This window comes from Poecile atricapillus, chromosome 22 (assembly GCF_030490865.1).
Source record: "Poecile atricapillus isolate bPoeAtr1 chromosome 22, bPoeAtr1.hap1, whole genome shotgun sequence".
Classification (NCBI taxonomy): domain Eukaryota; kingdom Metazoa; phylum Chordata; class Aves; order Passeriformes; family Paridae; genus Poecile; species Poecile atricapillus.
The window spans coordinates 7,959,818-7,972,568 of record NC_081270.1 but is presented as its reverse complement, the minus strand read 5'-3'; the positions used below and the strand labels follow the sequence as shown (position 1 = coordinate 7,972,568).

At 55.0% G+C, this 12,751-nt stretch overlaps 1 protein-coding gene across 3 annotated transcripts; it reads left to right on the top strand.

Annotated features, from left to right (window-relative positions):
- Positions 1 to 311: 311 nt before the first annotated feature.
- ECE1 (endothelin converting enzyme 1) lies at positions 312 to 12,714 on the top strand. Of its 3 annotated transcripts, none has more exons than XM_058855406.1 (18): positions 312 to 448; positions 3,569 to 3,655; positions 4,568 to 4,709; positions 5,405 to 5,617; positions 6,911 to 7,035; positions 7,273 to 7,485; positions 7,576 to 7,767; positions 8,284 to 8,426; positions 8,512 to 8,626; positions 8,837 to 8,947; positions 9,185 to 9,283; positions 9,399 to 9,476; positions 9,848 to 9,951; positions 10,153 to 10,263; positions 10,391 to 10,458; positions 10,535 to 10,725; positions 10,818 to 10,913; positions 11,174 to 12,714. In XM_058855406.1, the coding sequence occupies exons 1-18, from the start codon at positions 446 to 448 to the stop codon at positions 11,348 to 11,350; spliced, it is 2,268 nt and encodes a 755-aa protein (XP_058711389.1). In that variant the 5' UTR covers positions 312 to 445; the 3' UTR covers positions 11,351 to 12,714. The 3 variants fall into 3 exon arrangements, with proteins under 3 accessions (XP_058711389.1, XP_058711391.1, XP_058711390.1); XM_058855408.1 differs by lacking the exon at positions 312 to 448 and adding an exon at positions 2,375 to 2,403; XM_058855407.1 differs by lacking the exon at positions 312 to 448 and adding an exon at positions 2,979 to 3,165.
- Positions 12,715 to 12,751: the final 37 nt, after the last annotated feature.

Here is a 12,751-nt window from a genome sequence, read left to right as displayed (position 1 = left end):
CACACGCGTGTGTTTGATGTTCACACACGTGTCTGACGCTCACACGCGTGTGTTTGCACGGCTGCTCTCGCACGGGCTCTCCCCGCGGCCCCGCAGCCCTGCTCGCTTTCCCGTTTGCACAGTTGCCCGCGGCCGGGACCGCGCTTTGCTCGCTCGCCCCGGGCCGTGACCCCCCCCCGGCGGGGAGGGAGCCGGGGCTTCCCCGGGGGATGTGGCGAAAGCGCCGGGGCGCGTGGGGCTCCCCCGGACGGGGCTTGGGGCCCCCCGAAAGAGTTAAAGGAGGCGCTCGGGAAGCCCGTCCCTCCGCGGCCCCATTGGTTTCCCATCCCAGATCCATCCTTTGCTCGTCACCCTCGCTAGGCCTCGGCGGCGTCACGAGCGGTGCCGGGGCTCAGCGGGCGCTCGCCCCATCGGGGCCGGGGCCGGCAGGAGTGGGGTGACGGTCATGGTGAGTGGGGGGACCCAGCGACACCCCCAAAATGTGGGGGTGGTTGAGTGGGGGGCGCTTGGCCCGAGGGGGCGCCGGGTGATGCATCTGCCATGGGATGCTCCGTGTAACCCCACAGGACCCCCCCATTGCATCCCAGGGGACCCCCGGCATCCCCGCGGGACCCGCCTGAGACCCTCATTGGGCCCTTAAGGGACCCCCACTGCATCCCAAGGGATCCCCCCAAGACACCCCCATGCGCCCCCACGGCACCCCCGGGGACCCCCCTGCATCCCCGCGCACCCCTGGGTGCCCCGCTCGGGACTCCCCCCGTTTTCTTTGTGGCTGGTGGGTTCACCGGGTGGGGATCTCAATCTGGGTGCCCCCCTTAGCCCCCCTTAACCCCCAAATCCTCTCTTGACCCAGCCCCGCGGGGGTTTGCACCGTGTTTCCCTCTGCGAAGGGAGGGGGCGCCCCCCACCCAGCTCAAACCACTTTTGGGGGGCTGTTTGCGAACACCCCCAAACCGGGTACTTCTCCTCCCTACGTTTTATTTATTTTTTGTTTGTTTGTTGGTTGGTTTGTTTTTTTAAAAGTTTAACCCTTTTTTGCTGCTTTTTGAGCTTTTCTTAAAAAATTAATTTATCTGCTCCCCACAAAAATGGAGACTCCCCCCAAGCCCCTTTCCCAGCATCTCTAATTAACACCGGCACCTCTAATTAGCACTAGGAGTTGCTAATTACCCCCGATTATGCTGATGAGCAGCGTGAGCCGCGCTGGGCGCTGAGTGCGGGCTGCAGAGGTGCGGGGGCACCCATGGGTGCTGCGGGTGGGCAGCGCTTTGCCCGGCGGGGCTCTGGGGGCCCGGGGGTGACTTGGGGGGCTCCGGGTGAGGCTGGGGGCTCGGAGGGGCTGGGGGGAGGCGAGCAATGGCCATGGCGCTGGTGGCCGCGCTCGCTCGGAAATGGCGGCGGGCCGGGAGCCGGGAGCAGCCGGCGGAGCTCGGGGTGCCCCGGAGCGGAGCGCGGCTCCCGGCGGGGCCGCTCCGGCCACTGCGGACCCCCCGAGCCCCCCGGGGCTGCGCGGGCTCCCGGCACATCGGGCTATTGTCTGGAGAGCGGAGGAGCGATCTGGGGTAAAAGCAGCCTGTTTAAAGTAATGCTGGGGGTTTTGTTAAGTTGTAAAGAGAGTGAAAATTCCCTCGCGTGGGGAGTTAAAGTGTGGGGGCCAGCCCCCCAAGTGCCCCCCACCCTATCGGAGCTGGGAAAATGCATTTTTATTCGGATTGAAGCAAATAACGGCGTGGAGGGGGGAGGTGTGTGACAAAAACTGCCCCGTTTTGCCCCTAAAAAGGGCTGCTCCTGCTTCTCAGCAGAGGGGTGCTGGAGAGGGGGATCACCCAGAGGTGGTACTGTGCCCCCAAAATGGACAATTTTGGTGTTAAAAATCCCTCCCGGGCCCGATTTTCCCTCAAGTTAAGGATGCTGGGGGTCGAGCCCGGTGTCTCTCGGGGGTGTTTTAGGGGAGCTCGGGCTCAGTTTGGATTCTCTGATGGCTGGTACAGGGTTGAACTAACACATCCCTTGTGAAAGGAGAACAGAAAGAGATTATTTTTGGTCTTTTTCCTTCTGTTTTCATGCTGGGGTAGGCGGGGTGGGGGATCGCTGAGGAAAAAAAAATTGCATTTCCTCAGGAAATGGAGTGAAAGCTGGGATTCCAGGAATTTGGTGTTGCAGAGCCGTGGGGGCTTCATGGATCCCCCCACCTCGTGAGTGGGGATTTGTGCCCGCAGCCAATTTCAGGCGTGTCCGAAGTACTAAAATAGGTGGGAAAAAGTGAAAGGGGTTGGGAAAATAGGATCTAAACAGAGATTTTCCTCACGATAAAATCTTGCAGTTAAGGCTCTTTTGCTTCACGGTTCTCAGGCTCCAGGCGGGCGCCCAGGGGAGATTTTGGGGCTGCAATCCGAGATTTAGGTACAACCAAGGTGGGAAACCACCTCTTTCTCTTTAACCCTTTCTCTTCCCCAGGTGGGTTTTGTGGTTAATTAAACTGAGGCTGGGATATGGGATCCCAGGAGAGGATGAGACTTGTTATTATTATATAAATTATATTTATATAATAAAAATATATAATATATTATACTATAATAAATATAAATATATAATATAATATATTATTTATTTTTTATTATTATCATATGTGAGCAGAGGGAGGTTTGGGAATGGTGCTATTGGAAACAAGGCTGAGAACCGGTGCTTTCATTCTGCCAGGGGAAACTGAGGCACGGATATGTGGGGTTTGGCTCAAGTCATCCCTTTGGGATCGATGGCAGAGGATTGGGGGCGTCTAGATGGGTGTAAACCCCCTCCCTGCGCTGGCTGTGGGTGAAGGGTTGTGAGTGGTGCCGCTCGGGCCATCGATGGCGGGGTCGGGGTGGATTTTGGGGTGCTGAGCCCCTCGGGGGGGAGTGGAGGGTTGTTTGCTGTGTCGGGAGACAATCTGGCTGGATGGCAGGGCAGTGCCAAAGGGAAGGAAACAGTGGCGGCGGCACGATAAGGGCCGGCTGCCAACCCGCGAGGTTTTCCTTGTTTTTCTGCCGGGGATGAGATAAAAGCCGGGCACAGGCACAAGATAATGCCCGGGAGACACGGCGCCGGGAGGGAGCCCGTCCGCAGCTGAAATTCCCGGTGCTGTCGCCTTTGGGTGCTCGCAGGGCCGTCTGCGGGTGTTTCACGGTGCGTGGGTTTCACAGATGGGGCGCAGAGCCGGTAGTGTCAGGGTGAAAAGCCATTTTCTCTGCCGCCAGCCTTTCCCAGGTGCCTGGCACTGTGGGATTCCCTGGCACAGGGGGGTCCCTCTCCCGCTTCAGGGCGGAGGTGGATCCGGCTTTATTCCAGGCTGAAGGGGAGGTTGCACAACCCGGCCCCGGGGGAAAGTGAGGCGGGTTCAGGCTTTGCTCAGCTCTTGGCTCTGGCCCTCTTTGCTTTCCATAACCATCCTCCGGCGTTTGTGTAGTGTTTTACTAACTCAGAGCCATTCGGATTTTGCTCACTGGAGGAGGAGGTGGCTTTAGAAGGTGTGTAAATCTTTCTTGTCCTTCATCCTCTGAGCACCTCTGTTGCTGATCTCCCTGTGCAGATGTCCACCTACAAGCGAGCGACGCTGGACGATGAAGACCCCCTGGACTCCCTTGGTGACAGTGATGGATACCCCAATGGCTTTCAGGTATAGCTTCATGTGTCTTTTAGGGAGGAAAAAGGGAATTTTGTGTCCTGGCAAGAAGCAAAGGGGGTGCAGAAGGGTTTTCTACCTGGGACCAGTGTCTGGAGGGTAAAGTCCAGTGAGGGCAGAGCCATGTTGGCTCCTGCCACTCCTGCCCTTCGCTCCCCTTCTGGCACAGGGAGCCAGCAGGGCTATATCCTGCCTCACTGTTTCAGCACTCCACCTCCTAGTTTTTCTGCTGCCAAACCCCTTCCTAGCATGGTTGGGGTGAGCAATTATTGCAGCACTGGGACTTTTGTCCCCACATAAAAAGGGATTAGTTTAATTCCTTCCCAAGCAATGGGAAAGCAGCTTAAAGAGGGCCAAGGGTGGCAAGAAAAAAACCCCCACGGCTGCCAGTGTCTGGCCTCACCAGGAGGGGTTCAGGTCTCAGAGATCCTCTCTGTCCTGGCCCCAATCCCAGCTCCTTGTCTCTAGAATGGTGCTTTCTGACCCAAAGGTGTTTTTACTTTTCCTGGCGGGGCCATCTCCACCTTCACATTGAGATGTTTCCTGGGGATGTTTTTTGCCTGAGTGGGAGTATCCTGTTAAGGCACTTTCAGATGAAGCCCCCACCCTGTCCCACTGCTGGCAGTGGGGATGGGGACAGCCATGGGATTACACTGTGCTCGAGAAAGTGTTCGGGGTGGCACGGGACAGCAGGTGAGCCCTCCAAAGCGCTCGTCCTGCTCCCTTTCCTGCCATTGTGCTGCCCTTCCTGCCTGGTTTCTGGAAGGCAGCTGCTGCCTTTTCCCACTGAATCCATGACAGAACCCTCTCCTGGGCTAATTTCTGCTGTGGCCTGTGGGAAGCAGAATGGGGGCTGCATCAGTGAGTTTTTCTGCCAGCGGGGAGATGATGCTGCTCTTCCCACAGGTGAACTTCCGCAGCTCACGGGGCAGCCGGGGGTGCTGGGCTGAGCGGACACGCACTGAAAAGCAGCTGCTGGTGCTGGTGGGGGTGCTGGTGGTACTGCTCGTGGCCTGTCTGCTGGGACTCGTCTTCCAGTACAGAGCCAGTAAGTCCTTTGGTTATTTTCTGGGAGCCAAAACTCCCCCAGGAAAGGGAGGATCCTGGGTTCAGCCTCTGTGTGCAAACACTGAGGCAGAGCAGCTTATCTGAGTGACTGGTGGGGATGGTTTGCTCAGGCTTTGAGCAAACAACTGCCCCCTTGACCAGGGTGGGTTGCTGGAGAGTTCCCAGAACGCAACATTTGGTGCTAGGGTGGGATTCCCACCTGCCCCCCTCACTCCAGGACAGGATCCTTGGGTATCAAACAGGATGTTCAGGTGTGGGGTGGGATCTTTGGGCTCAAGACAGGATGGTCACCTGCATCCCTTAACCCCAGAGTGAAATGCTGAGATGCAGGATAAGATATTTCTCTGATCCTTTATCCTGGAGCTTGATGCCTGAGCACAGGATGGACCACTTCTCTGCATCCTTCACCCCAGGGTGGATGACTGGGCACTGCACAGGATCTTTAGGCATAGATGAGATGCTTGCCCAGGGATGGGATGGTTGGCCAGGATGCTCAGACGTAGGCCAGCATGCTAGTCCATATTGTTTGCCATAGAGCAGGGTGGTAAGCTCCAAGGTGGGATGCTCGGGTACCAGGTGGGGTATTTGCCAGCATCCTTCAGCTCAGGGCAGGATGCTCTGTGGTGCCACTCATCCTGCTGCAGCAGAGGAGCTGACCTGTTCCTGCCCCGCCAGGGTCACCCAGCGTGTGCCTGTCAGAAGCCTGCGTCTCCGTCACCAGCTCCATCCTCAGCTCGCTGGACCGCACGGTCAATCCCTGCGAGGACTTCTTCAGCTACGCCTGTGGGGGCTGGATCAAGGCCAACCCTCTCCCTGATGGTCACTCACGCTGGGGCACCTTCAACAACCTCTGGGAGCACAACCAGGCCATCATGAAGCACCTGCTGGGTGAGTGCGTGGGAGCGGTGGGACCCCGCAATTCTCAGGGGCCCCATTAGGTGCAGGGGATGCCAAAAACATATACACAGAAATAGGAGGCTGGAACTGAACTCCAGCGTCAAACCAGTGACACACGTGCCGTGAGAAACAGATCCTGGCTGTGTTTGCTCTCCTAGATGGTCCTGAGGTTTTTCACTGCGGTGTTGCTAGTCTTTGGTGCCGAGTAGGGAAAAGGCCTCTGCTCTGGAAACACCATGGTGGCATTCCCAGAAATTCTGAAATTCAGGATTTGCTCTCCAGACTGCATCCAGAGGCTGTAGTGCCCCAGTGTCACCCCAAAGATCTGCATTTTTCCTGTTCTATAACTTCCAGCCTTTGTGAGCGGCCTTTTGAGGGGCTGGCTGCCAATATGGCCATTTTTGGGGGGCTAAAGCTCCCCCAGCAAAGGGAGGGTGCTGGGCTCAGCCTCTGCGTGCGAACACCAAAGCAGAGCGGCTTATCCGAGCAACTGGCGGGGACGCTCTGTTCAAGCTTTGAGCAAACAACTGGCTCCTTATCAGCACTTTCCACTGCGCCAGGGCTGATTATCTGGAAAGAGAAGGTTTGGGAAGAGTGTTGTCTTTTGAGAGAAAGGGGGTGGCGCGAGAACAGCTTTGTCCCTGGCTTTTCCTGCAGAAATCTGGTGCTGGTTTTACTGGGAGAGGAGACTGGGCCTCCAGCCAAGTGGTTGCATTCGGCATTTCCTTGAATTCCTTGGAGCTGAGGGACCTTTAGTTAATAAAACCACACAGCTGAGAAGCCAAAGGTGCAAGCTGTGTCATCAGGAAAATAAATTAAAAAAACCCCAAAAACCCTCTGGGGAAGCAGAATTTTAGCTGGGGGGATGAAAGGAAGGTTTTGGAGGCAGAGGAGAAAAATGGGTTTATTGTTCCTTTTTGCAGGAATAAAGAATTACAGGGCTGGGAGGCACCAGCATATAGGCAAGGGCAGCACCTGGGGCTGGATGATGCTGGGAATATCAGAGCCGCTGGAAAAAGAAAAATGATTTTTTTCTCTCTTTCTTTATCTTTTGACCTCAAAGAGTTGGAACAGTCACTGTGTGTGGGAAAGGAGATGGGGGGCAGGAGGCCAGGAAGGGATGGGGCCAATAGGATGTCCCTGGGGGCATGGTGGGGACTATTGGGACAATCCTTGGTGCCTTTTTGGAGCCTAGCCTTGCCCAAAATGGGGCTGAATCCTTCTGGCTCCAGTGGATCCCCATCCCTGGAGCCCCACATGATTCTCCCTGGGTACCTCCCACAGAAAACACCACGGCCAATGTGTCAAGCGAGGCAGAGCGCAAGGCACAGCGCTATTACCAAGCCTGCATGAACGAGAGCAAGATTGAAGAGCTGCGTGCCACCCCACTCATGGAACTTATCCAAAAGGTTTGTCCCACTCCTTGTGGAAAATCCACCTTCCCTCTGCAAAATGGGGGGAAAAGCTCAGTTGTGGACAGTCCTCACATCCTCCATACTCCATTCTTAGGGCTTCCTGCAGAAGAGCATCCCCACGGTCAGGCAGGCAGAAGCAGGGATTTCCCCCTAGGATGGATATTGAGGGGATATTGAAGCAATTTCAGGTGTCTGTTTCTTGCTTGAATGTTGGTTGCTGTCTGTCCCCAGCTGGGTGGCTGGAGCATCACAGGTACCTGTGCTGGTGACAACTTCAACAAAACGCTGCGGGAGGTGACGGCGCATTATCGCACCTCGCCCTTCTTTTCCGTCTACGTCAGTGCTGACTCCAAGAACTCCAACAGCAACGTCATCCAGGTGGATCAGTCGGGGCTGGGCCTGCCATCGCGGGATTACTACCTGAACAAGACGGAGAATGAGAAGGTGAGGGTGTCGCAGGAAATGCGTGTTGGCTGGGGGATGCCGTGGGTGGGAGGCACCCACCGTGCTGATCCCACCTGTCTGACCACGCAGGTGCTTGCTGGGTACCTGACCTACATGGTGCAGCTGGGGATGTTCCTGGGAGGCACCGATGAGGAGTCAACGCGGCAGCAGATGCAGCAGATTCTGGACTTTGAGACAGACTTGGCCAACATTACCATCCCACAGGAGAAGCACCGGGATGAGGAAGTCATCTACCATAAAATGACAGCAGGAGACCTAAAGGTAGGAATGGAGCTGGAGAGCTTCTCTGTTCTGCTGTGGTTTGGGAAGTGGAGTGGATTGGTGGAGCTCCTCTGGGAATCCTGACACCAGCTGACAGCCTGGGAAGCTCTTGTGCAACAGCTTGGCCTATGTCCTCCTTGGGGAAATCCTGGCCTGACCCTTCCTCCCAGCCTCTGGACCACCCCTGGGGCTGGCAGCTGTCCTACTGCAGCACTTCTGTCCTTCTGGCACTGCTGCCCCTGGATGGACGTCAGCCTGGTCACCTCCCAGTGTCCCCAAAGGGGCTCTAATGACTTGTATCAACATCTCTGACACCTACCCCACTTTCTTTTTCTACTTTGTGGGAGGAAATTGTTTACTCCCCTCTAACCTTTCAAGGATGCTGCTCTTATGGGAACTGGCGTCTGCAAAGTCAGCTGAATCCATCAAATGGGGACTAATACAGCCAATTTCAAGAAGCAGCTGTCTCCCCCTGTGATGGTTTTCAGGTCCATAGCAGCACTGTGGTTTTTGCAGGAGCTGGCACCAGCTGTGGACTGGATGCCCTTCCTCTCCACAGTCTTCTACCCTGTGGAGCTCAATGAGTCAGAGCCCGTTGTGGTCTATGCCAAGGAGTACCTGAAGCAGGTCTCTGACCTCATCCTGGCCACGGATAAATGGTGAGAACCCCCACCCTGTATGGAGACCTGGGTACACAGGGTGGGCAGGGATGTGCTACTGCCTACTCACCACCTCTCATCACAGTCTCCTCAACAACTACATGATCTGGAACCTGGTGAGGAAAACCAGCCCACTCCTTGACCAGCGCTTCCGGGATGCTGAGGAAAAATTCATGGAAGTGATGTATGGGACAAAGAAGGTGAGGGTGAAGTCCCCAGTGGCCCTGAATAACCACTAAAACGGTGATGGCTTTTTACATCAAGGCCCTGTCATGTGGCATCCAAACAATAGAGATGTGGGGCAGCTTTTGGGGTGGCAGAGGGTTGGATGGGCCAGGTGGAGCAAGGGGTGGGAATGTGGAGGGCTTTGTTCCGTGCCACCACTGATGACCATCTCCTGTCCCTTGCAGAGCTGCCTCCCGCGCTGGAAGTTTTGCATCAGTGACACAGACAACAACCTGGGCTTTGCCCTGGGGGCCATGTTTGTCAAGGCCACCTTTGCTGAGGACAGCAAGCAGGTGGTACGTCCCCAAGACAGCAGCGTGCGAGTCCCAGTGCTGGGGAAGCTTCTACAACGGTGGAACTGTTGGGGCAGACAATGTTTCTGTGTGCACTGTGCAGCTCTGTGTGCTGGTTTTTTCACCATGTGTTGTCTTGGCCTCCCAGCCTCTTCCTCCCTGTGGTGTGAAGGTCCTTGACCTCTCTGGGACAGGAAGCCAACTCTCTGGACTGACGCTGTGCTGCCTTGTTTTGTCTAGGCGGAGGAAATGATAGCAGAGATTAAAACTGCCTTCGAGGAAAGCCTGGAGACCCTGCAGTGGATGGATGAAGAGACAAGGAAGTCAGCCAAAGAGAAGGTGAGGTGCTAGTGGCTGCACTGGAAGAGAGGGTGAGGGTGGAGAACGGTGGAACTGGGCGAGCCTGTCCTTCATCTCCGGCACTGAAAGCACTCTGGTCCTTGTCATCCTCCAGGCAGATGCCATCTACAACATGATTGGCTATCCCAAATTCATCATGGACCCCAAGGAGCTGGATAAAGTCTTTAATGACGTGAGTTGGTCAGATATGTCCCCTGGGTGTTCTATAGGATGTGCAGGATGTGTCCATATCTCCAAGGCCTCAGCCTTGAACCCCAGGTTTCCTCCAGAAGGGTCTCACTGATGTCCTTGGGCCTTCTCTAGGGACTTCCCAGAGACCTGTGGGCCAGTCCTGGGGTGGCTGTGGCTCATGGGATTCCTGCCTGGGAAAAGGAGGAGCCGTTTTCTATAATGGTGATTCATTGCCCTCCAGAGACTCCACAGATGTTGGAGAGGAGGAGAAACGGGAGAAGCCGTAACTCTGCTGGCTCTGGAGGCTCAGATGTGACTGTGGAGGGAGGAGTGGGGCTGGACAATCACCACTCACACCTTGTTCTTTTGCAGTACGAGGCTGTTTCTGACCTCTATTTTGAGAACGTCATGCAGTTTTACAACTTCTCAGCCAGGGTCACGGCTGACCAGCTCCGGAAACCACCAAACCGGGACCAGTAAGTCCTTTGCTCCACTTCCACTGTATTCAGTGGGGAATATCAGCATATCTGGAGCACTGGGATTTGGTGTCCACCAGGCTGTGCTGGTTTTGGGGAGATAAATTTAGGACAACAGCTTTGCAGCAGAAGTGGATCATGTTGCAGCAAACACTGGTAATGGTTTGTGTTGGCATGTTGGCTGTGTTTGTGTTCCTGCAGGTGGAGCATGACACCTCCGACAGTCAATGCGTATTACTCTCCCACCAAGAATGAGATCGTCTTCCCTGCTGGCATCCTCCAGGCCCCCTTTTACACCCGTGCATCCCCCAAGTAAGAGCCACAGGAAAACAGAGAGGGACGGATTCCCAGCTTTCCTCCTATATCCAAATTTTAGGCTAAGTTTCATGCTGTGGAGAGCAGATGCTGCTTTCTTAACCTCTGCATTACCCTCCTGCAGATCCCTGAATTTCGGTGGGATCGGCGTGGTGGTGGGCCATGAGTTGACACATGCCTTTGATGACCAAGGTATGACCAGGGCCAGGTGGGTGGGCAGCTGGAGGGGTGGCCAGGATGAGATGAAGGATCCACCACGTTTTTGCAGGCCGGGAGTACGACAAAGATGGCAACCTGCGTCCCTGGTGGAAGAACTCCTCGGTGGAGGCCTTCAAGCATCAGACAGCGTGCATGGTGGAGCAGTATGGCAACTACACTGTCAATGGTGAGGCAGTCAATGGCAAGCACACCCTCGGGGAGAACATCGCCGACAACGGGGGCCTCAAGGCCGCCTACCGGGTAGGACCATGGGGCTGGGGAGATTTGAAGGGGGACATGGTGTGGTGGGATTTGTGGTGTCTCCTGAGCTTGCTGTGCTCCCTGGTTTTCAGGCATATCAAAACTGGCTGAAAAAGAATGGGGATGAAGAAACACTCCCAACTCTTGGCCTCACCAACTACCAGCTCTTCTTTGTTGGCTTTGCACAGGTAGGTCATGTGGGCACACGGATTTTTGGGGGTGGAGCATGCCCAGATGGGGTGGGGAGGGTGTGATGGGAAAACGGAGTCCTCCAGAGATGATGTAGTGGATGGAGAATGAGACTGGGGTGGTGCTGGTGACAAAGGAAGACAAAGCTGAAGCTCGAGCTGCCGTGGTCCCCATCACGCAGGCAGAGGTTGGATTCAGCACTGAGCTGGCCCCATGGTGATGGGTGTCAGTACTCAGGCTCCTCACACTCCATTTGCAGGTGTGGTGCTCAGTTCGCACCCCAGAGAGCTCACACGAGGGGCTCATCACGGATCCCCACAGCCCCTCGCGTTTCCGCGTCATCGGCACAGTCTCCAACTCCCGGGAGTTTGCAGAGCACTTCAGCTGCCCCCCAGGCTCCCCCATGAACCCCCTCAAGAAGTGTGAAGTCTGGTGAGGGGTGAGTGCCCAAGGGAACCCGCGGCTGGTTGCTTTGTCCTCTGCCAATAGCTGGGCTTCCCCAGTCCTTTGAGGCTCAAACCACTTCTCCATGCCACGGAGAGCCCAACTCTTCAGCTGGAGCAGTGTCTGTGCCCCTGGCATTGTCTGAGGTTCAGTCCACTGTGAAAACTTCTCATCCCCCTGCTTGTTGGTGAAATGACGTAGGTTTGGGGGTCTCCTCTTTCCCACCATGACCGGGCCAAGTGTCAAGGCACACGTGTCCGTGGGCACTGCCTGTATTTACACACACACAGTGCTCCAGCCTGCAAACACCAGTACACACACCAGTGCTCCAGTGTCCGTGGGCACTGCCTGCAAAACCTCTCTGTTTTGGAGGTGCTAAAGGGAACCCCCAACAGTGGCAGGTTTGTCTGCGTGTCTGAGTACACCTAACGTACCACCTTCTCTCCAAAGATGCGCACACGAGGGTGGGAAATATTTTAAGAAATATTTTTTTTGGGGGGGGAAATACATATATTTTTTTCATGTGTTGTGGAATACACTGGAAATTTTCAGGGAAAATGCATTTAAAAGCCTTTTAGTAAAATATTAGTATATTTATTAATTTTTTTTTACTTAGTGCAGCTGTAGGTGCAGTACCCTGTGGTGACAGTCCCTTGGCCAGGGAAGCTGGGCAGGGCTGTGGATATCTGTCCAGTCTTGGATCCTGTGTTTCTCTGGGAGGGACTATCCTCAGAGGATGCTGATGGGAAAATTAGGGACAGCAGGCCTGGGGACGGGGCTGGAAGATGCTGCACATCACAGAGGCTGTGCTGGCATGCTGCAGCTCCTGGGATTAGCTTTAATTTCAGAGTGTAAAGGGAAAAATTGACATAACCAAAGATGTAACCAAGGTGGTGATGGGGTGGATGAAGCATCCTGTTCTCCTTCCTGTCCCTTCTGAAGTCAGGCCAGCCAGGATTTCCTGGCCCTAAAGCTTCCCAGACAAGTGCAGGCAGTTCCTGCCACTGCTTTTCTCATGCTGAGCCTGCCCTCTGCACGGGAAGCTGCAAGCCCCAAAAGCACCACGTGGCCCCAAAATTCTGTCCCTCCACAGGTGGTTTGGCACCAGTGTGAGAAGTGATCAGGATGGGGCTGAAGGACTTTAAGGGATGTTTTTAATACTTGTTTTGAGGGGAAAGCACTGACAGGAGCTCAGGTGCTGTGTGTTGACTTTTGCTCTAGACAAAGCAGAGACATGGAGGAATTTTTAATATTTATATGTAAAGGGAGGGATGGAAGGGGCTGTTTTTTGTAACTATTTTTTCACCCTATGTGTGGGGCTAATTGTAATTGAAATAATAAATACTTTTTACTGGATTTGGAGCTTATCATGACTCATATTTTCTTATAGCAG